Raw genomic sequence first — 13,667 nt, forward strand, 5'->3', positions numbered from 1 at the left:
GAGGAACCCAATACAGAGGTCTAGCTTGAGCTGGCTTGGGACACCTCGTGAAAGCCTCCCCTTTGGGGGGAGGAGGCCAGGATATGCTGGTGCTCTGCATCTGACAAGTGTACTGACTTGCTTTTCTAGCAGATTTTTTTTGGTATTTTTAAAATAATTTATTACTGAAACCCTTGCAATAGCTAATGGAGGAACACTTTTAATCTGTCTTTTGCTTTGTTCGAAGAGAGCTGGCTTAAAAGATGTGTGCTTTTTTCCCCCTACTCCTTTATTGTTTTGGATGTGTGAGCATAATAAAGTTCAAGTAAAATTGATTCAAGGTTATTACTCAGTATGTGTCTGTGCTTCCATTGCTGGTTTGTGGGGTTTTTGTCCTCAATTTGTTGGCTAGCAGAATTAAACAAACGTGATTCTTTCCCCATATCTAACACAGCTTACAGTCGCAGGACAGACCACAACAAAGCTGAACGCCATTTGTCTGGCAGACTAAGGATCTTTGTCTTTGCCTAGAAACACTTGTAGAGCTCCTGTTGATGGAAAATGAGATGTTCAACAAATTTGGAGTAGGTTTTAAGCTCAATATTAGAAATTAAACCGATAAGCATTGTTTTCAGTTGCCTGTCTGCCTTTATGGTCTCATTATGACAAGCAGGTTCCTAAAAGTATGAAAATGTTCTGTACTGAGAACCTTCACATTGCCTCTTCTGATGTTACACCTACTTCTGCATTTCTGTGGCAGAGAACTGCACATGTGTGGGCTTTTATCATACCTGGCTGTTTGCAGTGAGTTTTACTGTATGATGATAATTACTACTTCATTTGCTAGAAGTTGATGCACATGATATTTGGGGGGAATGAAATCTGGGAAACTGTTTTTCAGCATACTGTGTGAAAGTTGTATGATGTTCACATTTTATTCCTCTATCAGAAATAGATTATAATACATAATACAATGTCGAGCATTTCCAGATACCCCTGCGGAAGTTGCTGCCTGTGTCAAAAGTGCCACACAACATTTAAACTGATGAGGGGAGCACAGTCTGAAGTGTATTTATCTTAACTAAAAGTGTAATAAAGAATTTGTTGGTGGTTATATCCTATTCTCAAGTATTTATGTTTTTAATTTCCTCTGAAACAAAAATAGTCTTTTCTTAAAAAGCTTGTTTTCTTGTCACTCACTTCAACAAATGGCTTATATGTAGAAGCTACTTTTTGACATGCTTCATTTATGTCAGTAATGCAGAGTAGTCATCTTGTGGACAAATGTTATATTTAGATCCTTTATCACGTTAGACCATCAGAATGTACAGTGTATAATAGAGGAAGTAGGTAGCTCCAGCCAAGTCAGCATAATTTATTAAAAAAAAGGGAGTGAATATATTCATTTACATGATGATGATACTGTGAATTTTAGCCTCGTTTTTACTGTCTTATTCTGTATTACCCTTAGCTGACTGTTCTTGTTTGGTGGCATTAATTATGACTGCCTGTATTCCCATACTTAATCCTGTGAATGCATCTTTTTTTGGGGGGTGTGTGACATGATGATAAATAGGCTAACGGCTGAATAACAGCCAAGGTCTTTACCTGTGCAGCAGTGGAGTTGCCCTTGGTGAGAATCTAAACCAATAGGCTTTATCTGAGTATTGGAGTGGAAGATATCAACAATCAATTGAGAGTGAATTAAGCAAACTGTCTTCAGAAATTTAAAAGCTGACCAGAGGCTTTCAGTTATATAAACTGTGATTAAAAGTATTAATGGAGAATTCAGAATATATTGTAGACCAGTTCAGATTAACTGAATGAAGAGTAAGAAAAATGCTATGGATTCAGGTGCTTTTAAATTTCTGATGATTGAGAGAGATGGTGAAGTAGTCTACCTTGTATAATAAGATATGAAAAAGCTCCAGAAATAACATAGTTTTTTTAAAAAAAAAAAAAAGAAAAAGGCAATTTACTTACTTCTCTGGGGGAAGAGGGAAACACGCATGCACAGTTTTTGAAACTTATTTTGCATGGCCAAAAGCTCACTTGATCAATCCTGATTGCATTGAAGCAGCTTGTCATCTGGTGAAGTGTCAGGCAAACCTAGATAATGATAATAAGATTTTTAAAAGCATTTGGAAAACTTTGATTTTACTCTGTGTTCAGGTAGTGTACCATTCACAGGTGTGGCTGTAGCATGGGGGGGAAGGGCTGTTGGGCAGTGCAGTGAGGTTTACTCCCCAAATCTTAGCCTTTCTAGAAACATCAGAAAGCAGAGAATGCTTAGAACAGCTGGTCTCCAAATTGTGACACCACCAACTCCCCTTTATTTATTTAACTCCCACCCTCTGCATTTTGTTTTGTTAAAAGACAAAGGCACAAGGATTTAGTTTTGTTGAATCTTTGGTTGTTTTCTTTGTTTCCAATGTTTCACTTTTTTTTTTTTTGCTTTTATTAAGTACACCTACAGATTTTTGAGTCGTTAGTAATACATGTAGACATATTAAATGTCTTCATTTTATCTGAAATCTGACCTGAGGCAAGTCTTGCAGCAGCACTTTTTGCTTCCTTACTCTTAATAACAATGCTGTTGTCTCTTATTTACAAAACTCTTTCTTGTCTCCCATGTCTGTGTTGCTGTGGACTCTTGTTCTGCTTCAGTCTCTTTATACTAAATTCAATATGATCTGTTAACGTTACTGGTATGCCTGTAGAAGTTGATGTTAGGTTTATTATAAAACCTCTTGATTACTCCTGCATTTTGAAGCATGCTGTTAAAAAATAATCAAGGCTTAAGAACATCAGCCCTCTGGAGTCTTGGGCTGGCATGGGGGGAGCTGCAGAGGGAGAACAGCTACATGTTTGACAGCCTTACAGCGTATTGCCTAGAATTCTTTGGGTTTTCCAAATACAATAGTATTTGCACTTAAAAGGTTGTTTTATAATAATTTTTTATCTTGGGTCTTTTCTGGGGGAAGTGGGACTACTTTTACTTCATCTGTTTTTAACCAACTTCATTAAAAGCAATCTTTTATATTGCAGTAGAAACATCAATGGCATTTTTAGAATTAACTTGTCTTTTTGTCTTTTTTGCATAAGAGTTTTTAGAGGTGAAAATAATTAACAGCTCATCAGTAATAGACCAGTTTCATTTGCCATTCCTATATTGTCATCCAGTTGTAGGAGGGCAAAATTTACTCAGTGTGACAGGCAGTGTTGAACTCTTTGCAAATCTCTACTCAAGCAAAACCCTCTTCACATGAGTGTTAGTGTTGGGGCGGGGAGCAAGATCCTTTCTGTCGGTACGTAGTCTCTGGATGCAGCACCGATGATGTGACATCATGCTGCAGCTTGAAATGGGCAGTTGTCATCCATCCTGCCAAAACAGATGTGCTGGGGTGGGCAAGGGAGCTTCTCACAAAAGACTTGGAGATGAAGGTTTTATTCGGGTAAGTTGTGTTTCGTGAGATTTTTCTGTTAAATTCATTTCTGGACCTTGTGTGTCAGTCTGGGTTAACACCAGTGCTTGCATAAAGGGAAGCAGTACCATCCTGTTGCATCAGAAGGTGGATGGTGAAGAGGGTGGGAGCAGGCTGATCCCTTTGAGACTGTACCACTGAAGTAATGGTGTTTCTTCTCTCTGCTGGGGTCAGGAAAACACTCTTTGCGTTCTGCCCTATTAATTTTGGCAAGTATGTTCAGCGTGTTGTACTGGCTGAGCAGGCTTGGAGGCTGGATGTCTGGCGATGAGTCAGTGGAGCTGTGGTGACAGACCCAGGACTACATGCTACTGTGCCTCAGTCACCTTGCAGGAATGCTTCTGAAGAGCCGGGGGTGGAGGGGAGCCTTGCCTCCCCACCTCTCCTTAAAACTTGCTCCTTGCTGATGTAGTTGGGTGACACACTTTTTGTGTGATATAAGCCGCTGGTTTCTCACCTGTGAGTTCCGGTTGTAGCACAGTAGTTCCATGGCTGTAATGAAGTACCAAAGAATGTTGAATTTATACTGGTAACATTCCGCAGTGGTCTTCAAAAGGTGCTCTGGTGAGGGTTCACAAAACTTTGGAAACAGTATTTTCTGTGAAGGGGGTGAAAGATCACCTGAGATGTTCTGGCCAGCAAGAAGCTGTGTGGACTCGTAACGGTTTTCTGGCCCCAAAAGTCTGCACACCACAGAACTAGGATCACTTCTCTCCTGAGCTTTGTGGATGTTCTCAGGTTTTTGAGGGTTGACTTGCTTTGGGAGAGGTGTTAAAAGAAGCAGGCACTTAACTCTTCCCTCCAAATAAGTGCTTATTTCATGAACTGCATTGAAATGCTAATAGTAATGTTTGCCTTTTGTCTTTAAATAAGTATATCAAAATGACCAGGTTTTAGGAAGAACCTATTTTGTTAACTTATTTCATGTTTTATGTTTATTTCAGCTCTTTAGAGAAGTAAGAATAATGAAGATCTTAAATCATCCAAATATAGGTACCTTGTTTCTTTCACATAATTTCCAGCTGGAGAAATTTTAGCTTTTTCACTGTTAACAATTGTTGAGGTATGAGTTTAAAAGATGATTCTGCACTAGGGTGTCAATTTACTGTAAAGTAAATACTGTAAAATAAATACTTTTTCAGAGCTGTGTTTTAAAAAAAAAAAACAACAAACAAAAAAACCCAACCCTTTTTTGGTCCCATTGCACAAAACAGTTATTTGCATAACTAACTGTTAATTTTGTTCCTTTTGAATATAATACTGGTTTTGACTGAAATCAGGCTGTCATTAAAAATAAGTACATTACAAAGCCAAGAAGTGGTCAAGAAAATGTTCAGGATTGTACATTTAAATGATGTAGTACTGTTCAAGGACTGTCAGCAAACTGACTGAAAGCTCATTTGTCATCATGTGTGCCAGTTCAGTGCATAAAAATGGCTATTGCTGATGATCAAATCCATGGACGTTCTGCTTAATTTAGTTGCTTTTCTCATGTAACAGAAGCAAAGTGTTTTTTCTTGACAGAGTGCTCTGTATGAGTTGACTAAATGTGTTACAGTATTTCCCATTTAGGAACATTAGATGGGAAAAGCTTCTTTAGAGGAGTAGTCTGATATTGTCAAGCAACAAGCAAATAGTTTGGGGTTTTTTTCTCCGACAGAATTCTCTGTGGGGTTAACATGATACCTCTGCAGCTAGTTAAATGATTAATAAATGGCTTTCTTTTCTAGTGAAGCTTTTTGAAGTCATTGAAACAGAAAAAACTCTCTATTTAATAATGGAATATGCAAGTGGAGGTAAGTACCTCTCTGCTGTGATGACACGTACAAACAAATTGCCAAGTGGGAAAAAGCACTTGCTTTCTTTAAAGTTTTCTTTAAAGTTTTGCTTTCTTTTTCAGCAAATATTGATGTAATGGTAGTGTAAAATATTAAGCAAAATCTTTAGTATTCTCTAGAGCTTCTTCGGGCATCATAAGTAATTATAATTTGTAAAACCAGCTTCTGAACTTACTGCAAATTAGTAACATTTAGGTTGTTTTCACAACTCAAATATAATGGAAATCTTTATTCAGCCATTGATTGTTCCTGTCCATCACAAATGCCAACCTTCTCAATTTATTGCATTCCACTCCCTACCTCTGGCATCCTATTTCATATATTTAGCAAAAATATGTTCGGGTGAAACATTTCTGTGTTTCTTTAAATGTTGCTTTCAAAAGCATGAGCACTGCAACTTCTGTTTTTTAGATATTGATAACATTTGATATATATTAATCACAGACCTTCTGCCGCCAAGAATTGTTAGGCTTAGCCTTATGCCATTCTAGGAGGAACAAACATTTATTGCTGATTGCTGAGAAAGGTGGGAAGCATGCATCATGCAGTGTCAGGTATTTTCACCAGGGCTAGAATTAAGGTATTTGGGCTTAAGTTACTCCTTGCTGACTAAAACCTAATAATGCTCAGTTTGTCAGTGTGACCCTTTAGCATCAGCAGCTGGGAATCTCACATAGTTGTGGCTTTTCTTTAGTTTTGGGAGGGAGGCACGGAGACTTCTTTTCAGAGAAAATCAGCATTGAATTCTGACTCTGATGTTAGATTACCTGAAGTTCAGCGAACTAAGTAATGATTCTCTACCTGCCTATCTTTTCTTCTAGCAGCTCCCTAAATGCTCAGCCAAGATTTATCTAAACAGAAACAGAGTTGGTAGAATACTCTTAAAATATTGGTTATACAGGTGGTTTTGGAGGCATCTGTGGGGCTGTTTGATGGACTTAAAAGTGAAGTCCTGTTGCCATCTAGTGATTAGCTTCTAGGAGGAAGAAGGCCAGAGATTCTTTAAAGCAGTGAGGATCTTTCTTAGGGTAGTGGAGGGATACTGTGAGTAGTACCCTTTGCCTGTGCAGTGCTGTGCAAGACAGGAATGGCTGGTCATCTCAGTGGCAGGCATCAGTTTCCCAGTTTTCCTCTTTGTCAAGATACTGGTTGCACATGATACGTATGAACTCTGTGGCTACAGGATGAAAGAAACTGTTGCTACAACTGCAACACTTTGCATAAACGGGATAAATTTGGTGCCATTTTCCCTGAATTATGGAGAAGTGTTCAGGTTTTTTCCTTCAAGGTTTTTGAAGAAACAGCTGTGACATACAGCTGAGAGCTAGCCAAGCTGAGTATTAAATAATACACTACAGAGGGAAATAAAGCTGTTAGGAAAGTTCTGATATTGCCTCAGATTGCTCAGTTGTTGCTTTTCCTGTTGTATGACTCGGGGGTTTTTCCTCCAGTTTGGTGGAGTTGCTTCTTTTCAAAAATAAATGTGAAGTTACTCAACTCTTCCCTTGTGAGGTGGCTGTCTGCAAAGCAATGTTTTCTTCCTCAGTAGAGAATATTTAGATATTTGATCCACTTCTACGTTTTTTATTTTGTATATTAGCAGAGTTCTTGAAACCGTGTACCAGTCTGTGTTTGTAAGATTTCTTATGTATGTGACTGTTGGCTTTAAGTAAAGAAAATCTGTGCTGTCTCAAACCTGTCAGTGTTCCATGGGCCAGTTGGCTGCACCTAAAGCTCAAATGTTGTAGTCTGTATTGATGTGCTTCGAAATGGCTGGATTGGTTAAAGGGGAAAAAAGCAAAATGCAACAGGTCTTTAGTACTGCTTTAAGTACTACTTCAGTAATCTTCTTTAGTCATTCACAGCTAGACAACATTGGGCTTGTTCAGGAGCAATCCTTCTGAGTGTATCTTATAGATCTGGTGGTTGTGTGATGGATTACATCAGTGTGTCCTGCTACGCTTATTATTGTGACCTTCCTTGTGGGTACTTCTTCCAAGGCTAGGTTAAAGCTAAGATTTCTGTTTTTGGTTAGAACAATTTTATACACATGCACAATGAAAAATTCTAGTGCTGGTGTGACAATACTGAGAAACATCATCAGGTGTTCTCATATATGAAACTTTTTGTGGGGCAAAAGAAAGAAACCCTTGTGAGAAAGTCTGTGAAGTGGTGCATGTCATCTTTATTTATAAAACAGAAGTATGCTGCTCAGTTTCTATCATAAAGAACTGCTAGGAAATGGTTTTGGTTTTTTGCCTATATCCAGTCATTCATTATTTTCTTGTATAAGAGATGATGGTGTAGTAAATTACATGGCAATTGTGCCTTGGTCTGTTGGGCTAACCTGTAATCATAAGCTTGAAGTACAGTCATTCCAGTGAAGCTGCTGTGGGCAACTGCTAGGCAGGAATCTCTAGATTCTGAAATTGACATTAATGTATCTCGTTATTGAATTGTAGGAGAAGTGTTTGACTATCTGGTCGCACATGGAAGAATGAAGGAAAAGGAGGCTAGAGCTAAATTTAGACAGGTATGTATAACATTCCTAAACATCAACCTTATCCCCCCACCCCTCCCGCCTCCCCCCCAGTTTTTAATGCTGAAATGACTAAAACAGCTGTCCTTTGCGCTTGACTTCTAGCAGTGTTCAGCATGTTGTGGACTTGTAGCCCTTGAATGAGGAAAAAATTGGGTTACAGTAGTACTTTGAAGGGGTTAGTCCATTCAGTGGTGCTCGTTTCCTTAGTGCAGTGTGCCAGGGTGTCCAGGAGTGCAAGAACACAGTGGCTGCTTGGTTTGGAAGTGTATTCCATTTTGAAATGCAATTCCTCTGGGCTGATTTCATATATCCTTGGTTCAGCTGGTTTGTAACATTTTTGGAAGTCACTCAAATGTAACAGGCAACAAACGGGCCAGTTTCAAAATGCAGGCAGGGCATATAACAGGGATCTGTTCATATCCATCCACTTCCATGAAAAGATGGAGTTTTAATAATTGTCCTAAAAAATCCCAGAAAAGTAATATCTTGTTAGTTTAGCTTTCTTTATGATGGATAAACTGGCCCTGCAAAGATGTTGTAATTTCATTGATGCATAAAAAGCATTTCTATTCTACAGTAAAGCAGTATTAAATATAACCAAATATTTTTGTGTAACTAATTTAAATCCAAATATCTGCTCTTGTAGCATCTAGAGTTTTATTTGCAGGTCTGACTGGTCTGAGGTACTCTTTCTGCTTTTGTGCAGCAGTTTGTAAATGCCTACATTATTTCCGTCCCTTTGGTCACTTGGATAACCTAGATAATGTTGTGAAAAATAATAAATATAAAAATTATGCTCCTGCTTAATGACACTTTAAAATAATGAATAGAGACAAAGAGTGTTTTATTAAATGATATGTAGGGGTTTTAAACAGGTGAATTGCAACACTGTCAAGTCAGTTTCACTGTTGGAAGGGGAGGCTCTGATAGCTTCACTTCTTAGGCATAGCCATACAAAAGTAGAAGAAATTTAACGTAATAGATCTGCAGCAAATTCGTTAATGACTTTCACAAAATGTTTTGTAAAGAAAACTTTTCATACTTCTGTGGTGTGGGTAGTGTGACCAAAAGGAAAAATGTGGGAACTAGGAAACTGCCACAACTGTTTTGCTCCCGCTGTCTCATGTAGTAAGAATTGTGTGAAAGCAATATAGGCAATAAGCTCAAAAGTAGCAATGAAAGTAAAGAAAAACAGATATGTATTTAACCCAATGTAAGGAGGCAACAAAAGTATTTCTGTAAAATCCTTGTTCCTTTGTTTTGTCTTCAAATCTTTTATTTACCCTCTTTAATCGTTTTTGGGGGAGGAGAAAAATAAAACCACAACCAAAACAAAACAACCAAAAAACCAAGCAATCCAAAAAAAGCTGCTGCAGACTTTATATCCCCAGCAATGATTTGTGATTACTGGAGTTCTGCAGCTTGATAGTAAGGAAAATTTTTCTTCATCTTCAACAAAATCTTACATGTCTCTTTAGAGCTGCTTCCCTCCCTTTCATACTCTGGCGGGTAGAGAACTTTCCTTTATGATTGAGGGTTTCTGATATGTTTCTCTGCTGTGTTGGAGTAGATATGATGGGCTGTGGAGCGATCATTCCTGTTTCAGCCATCTCTTCTAAATCTTAGACTGTTGCCTTGCTGTTTGTAATGTCACTTGAAGAGCTTCAAGAGTAACTTGAGAGGATTTGCTGTTCTCTCTCAGATGTCAATACTGAAAACTCCTACTGGTACAGTGCTCTGCTCTGTGTCCTCAGTTTCTTTTATCAGGAGCTGTGTGGAAAAAGATCTTGCAGTAATTCCATTGAAATTGTGCATTTGTTCAATAGTTACCTATTTTTTTCGAAACAATTTGACTCCTCTTTAAGTGAAAACAAGTCAAACAAGTTTTACAGGTACACTTAGTGCTTAATTTTATGGGATAATATGGGTAAAACAGGATATGTCTAACTTTGTTTTTGAAAAGCAATATGAAGGGAATGAATTTAAAATGTAGTTATCTGCTGAGCTGGGTATTTGACCTATCAAGAGTTGACTTTATGTACTTCAGATTCTCAGCTTGAAATTTTTTTTTGTACTTTAGTAGACTAAAATGCTGTTTGTAATACAGGGACCTCATTTGAATCACTGGAATACACATAAGTGTTTTCAGTTTCTTCTTGTAAGTCTTGTCTCATAGCATAGGCAGCTGTGTTCTGTCCTCCCTCAGCAGCTGACTTCCCACCTAGTAAGTTCAACCAATTTTAGAGGATCTTGATCTCAAAAATGGGTGGTTCTTGAGAGCTTCAAAAGCATGACTGCCTGGGGGGGAAAAGAACCCAGTAATTCTAGTAATAACCTGACAAGAGAAACTATACCACAAGCTCATTGCACTTTGCTAGAGAGAAGGGGATGCACAGAGAACAGAAATCAGGCAGTTTTGGTCAGAGCTTGGGATTTATAAGGCACTAGGACTCTGGCTGTGGGACAGTTAAAGGAAACTAGATCGTACTGGGTTTACAGGTCATAATATTAATTTCATCTTACTGTAGTCCCCAAATAGCTTCTTACAGCTTTTAGCCATTGTTGGAGGGAGAATGGTCTCTGTAGACCTTTTATCTGATTCAATGCAGCTGTTCTTATGTTAGATAGAGACATGACATAATAGGGATTTTTTTTTTAATTTGCTAACTGGTTTAACAGACGGTGGCTCTCTTCAAACTGAAGAAACAGTTGTGCCATGATATTGAACTTAGTTCTTACAATAGGTTGTATTATATCTTGTTTTCAGATCATGTTTCTTCTTTCAGTAGATGTGATTTCTGGATCAAACACTTGTGTTTTGTCTGAGGAGGTACTTCCTCTCTAGCAGGCAAAGAACAGAATTTGGTAATTCTCCCCTCCTTGCTTGTTAAAAAAAATATTGCGTTTTTGGTCCATTTTGTTATGCATACTTAAGGGTTTTAGCAGGAAAAAAGAACGTAAAAGACAGTGATCACATTATTCCAGTCGTGCTTGACAAGTAACACAAGAGAGGGTACAAACACTGAAAATGTAGCTGTGCTCTGCAGTTCTCCATTTCAAACTCCTTTTGTGCAGCCATGTGTGAGAAATTCAAATCCAGAACATTTTGCATTCTTAATGTCACTTCGTTTCTCTTCCCTTAGTGCAGGCTTCCAAGCAGTTCTGATTCCATCCTACCATCCTTTTTCCATATAAAAATCTGCCTGTCTGGATAAAAATTAATGCAAAAATGGGAAGCCAAGACTCAGTGTAGAGGGCCTCCCAAAATTCATGTGTATGAGTTCCCTCTGTTCCTTCACTGCAGCCAGTAAGACCCAGCCTCCTTCAGTCTTCCCCTGTTTCCTTGCAGAAACTAGAATTTTTAATACTGGTAGATGTTAGGACAGATCTTGGAGAATAAAAAAGTCCACAAAGTCAGTCTTGTATGTTGCAATTAAGTAACAAAATACTTGTGGCAGTGTGGAAGGGACCTTGAGAGGTCATTTCTCTATCCTCTTGTCACTTAATCCTTATGAAGAATTGTTTCTCTGTCTAGAGGTAACTTGTTCTAACTTGTTTTTTAAAACGTGTGATTATACCTTTTTTTTTTTAAATCCCTCCCAAGAAATGTATGTTAATGTGCCAATTGTCACCTCTAGCAAAAAGGTGTTCCGTTTCTTCTCTTCTGCTCACCTGCCAAGCACCAGCAAACTTCTCATGCTCAAGTAGGTTGGGGGTAGGGGGCTGTCGATGGGAAGTGGTGGAAGGTGGAAGACAAGGGAGTCAATCCAGTGCAGCCATGCTTTGTGCTGTTGTTTATTCAGTTTTGACTGCTGTTCTTCAATTATTGATGTCATACATGTTGCATTATTTCCCTTCCATTTAGGTTGGACTCACTTCTGCAATCTGTGCTATCTTTTTGCAATGCAGAGTAGTTCAAAAGCGCCTCCAAAGGAAACTACTGATTGATCATCCGCTAGACCTTCAACCCTTAGACAGTCAAAGTGAAAGGAGTTTAGGAGCGAGTGGTATAGTGCTGAGTCTCTGCAGTCCCGAATAAAGCTTGAGGTGTTTGTCATGCTGTCAGCCTTGGAAGCCCCTGCAGAGTGAGCTTGTGACTGGTGCTGAAGTAGTTGTAGCAGAGAAGAAAGGAAGGAAAATTGAAAGGGTGATACAAGTGGTGACATGGGAGCACTTTCACAGTTTCAGTAACTGTAAAAAGCTGAACTTGGGAGTCTGAAAGAGGGAGCCAATACATAAAGGAACAAGTAAAAACAGAATGAAAGTGTAGAGAGTGGAAATATTTCAACTTGTCATAGACTGTTTGGTTTCTAAAGTCGCGTTTTGCATGTGAATGATTCAATAATACAGGGGCACAAAGATCGTAACACTGGTGCTCAAGTTTCAAATGTAAAACTGACTGGTAGGTCAGTTCTTTGACCCACCAGAATCTTGCTTTGACCTGTCCAAAATGCTGGGAGAGAGAGCCGTCGCTTCTTAACAGTACAGGAAGATCGTTATGCTAAGCTGGTCAGTCTGATCATGAGTTATTTTTGTAACAGTAGTGATACCTTATCTTTCTATGTTGGAAATCATCTTGATCTTTAACAAAGAATGGAAATACAATTATTAAGCATAGTTATTACAGTAAATTATGTACAGTTCCACTTATTTTTAAGAAGTCATAGCATCTGCCTCAATTCTGACCACATATGCATGACAGTAAAATGTATTTGACCACATTTGCAGTCATGTGACAATAAGACATAGAGTTCAGCAGTGCTTATGATTAAAGCAGCGTACTAGGACATTGTGCTATGTGAGTAGCTTGTATAATTTGCTGTATAAAGCAGGAAAAACTTAATGATATTTACAAATTATGATTGAAGAAATTGTTACACTTGAGAGACACAGATTTTTTTTTTTCCATTGTGCTTGCTGCTCCTGTGCAGTACAAAATACAATAAACGATATGCACTCAGACAGCAGACCTCAGTCAGATGCATAGTTGCTTCACACTGCATAAATTTTGATAAACAATCTGTTTCCCAGTAGTTTCTCCAGACCGTTTCTTACCTTTTTCTCTCCATGCTGCAGCATGAAAAATCACCTTTGGAGAGGAACTGGAAAACTTCAGTCTAGAGGGAAAGCTTTTATAGCTGTATACAGCATTGGTATGGAGAGACTTCAGTAACCTTTCTGAAAGTCATTGCTTCTACTGGTCTATAATTAGCCACACAGGAAAAACAAAATCCTCTTTCAAGTGTAGTAGAAAACAAATAGATCAAATAACAAACACCCAAGTTATTTAGCAGCTTTTCCCCAAATATGCTGGTCACTGTAGTAGTTGGTTAAGTAGTTCTGAGTGGATAAGTACATGTCAACTTTAGTAGTAAATATTGAACTTCTGATTAAAACTCCTGTTTCTTTGAGATGTCACTTATATAATTGGGTTTGTTTTCTATCCAGATAGTATCTGCAGTGCAGTATTGCCATCAAAAGCATATTGTTCATAGAGATCTCAAGGTGAGTAGGAAAAAGTGTGTGAAGTGTGTGTCAGCTTCTGTACCTGTGGGTGTAATATTTGTGCTGATAAAATGTAGTGTATATTAAGCTTTCTGATTTATTTTTTCTTGCATGTATTATAACAAGTTTTGGGGAATGTTTATAGTATAGAACAACTTCAAATAAAGGGGAGAGGATTTGTAAGGCTTTTAAATACAGAAATTTAATGGCTGCTGAAAGATAGCTTCTCACCCTGTGGTCAGATTAAAATCCCATGCAAGTCAGTGTTAAGCTATGAGATCTTTTTTTTTTTTTTTTTTTTTTTTAAATTATTTTCAT

The 13,667-nt window shown here is 38.1% G+C and overlaps 1 protein-coding gene across 17 annotated transcripts in view; it reads left to right on the top strand.

Moving 5' to 3' along the window:
- The window catches only part of MARK3 (microtubule affinity regulating kinase 3), a 64,094-nt gene that overhangs the window by 22,502 nt on the left and 27,925 nt on the right, over positions 1-13,667 (top strand). For all 17 annotated transcript variants that reach the window (XM_055796154.1, XM_055796106.1, XM_055796115.1 and 14 more), the window contains 4 exons: positions 4,409-4,457; positions 5,195-5,260; positions 7,765-7,835; positions 13,293-13,349. In XM_055796154.1, the coding sequence (XP_055652129.1) occupies positions 4,409-4,457; positions 5,195-5,260; positions 7,765-7,835; positions 13,293-13,349 (243 nt within the window). The remainder of the gene's footprint in view (positions 1-4,408; positions 4,458-5,194; positions 5,261-7,764; positions 7,836-13,292; positions 13,350-13,667) is intronic.

Source organism: Falco peregrinus, chromosome 1 (genome assembly GCF_023634155.1).
Source record: "Falco peregrinus isolate bFalPer1 chromosome 1, bFalPer1.pri, whole genome shotgun sequence".
NCBI lineage: Eukaryota > Metazoa > Chordata > Aves > Falconiformes > Falconidae > Falco > Falco peregrinus.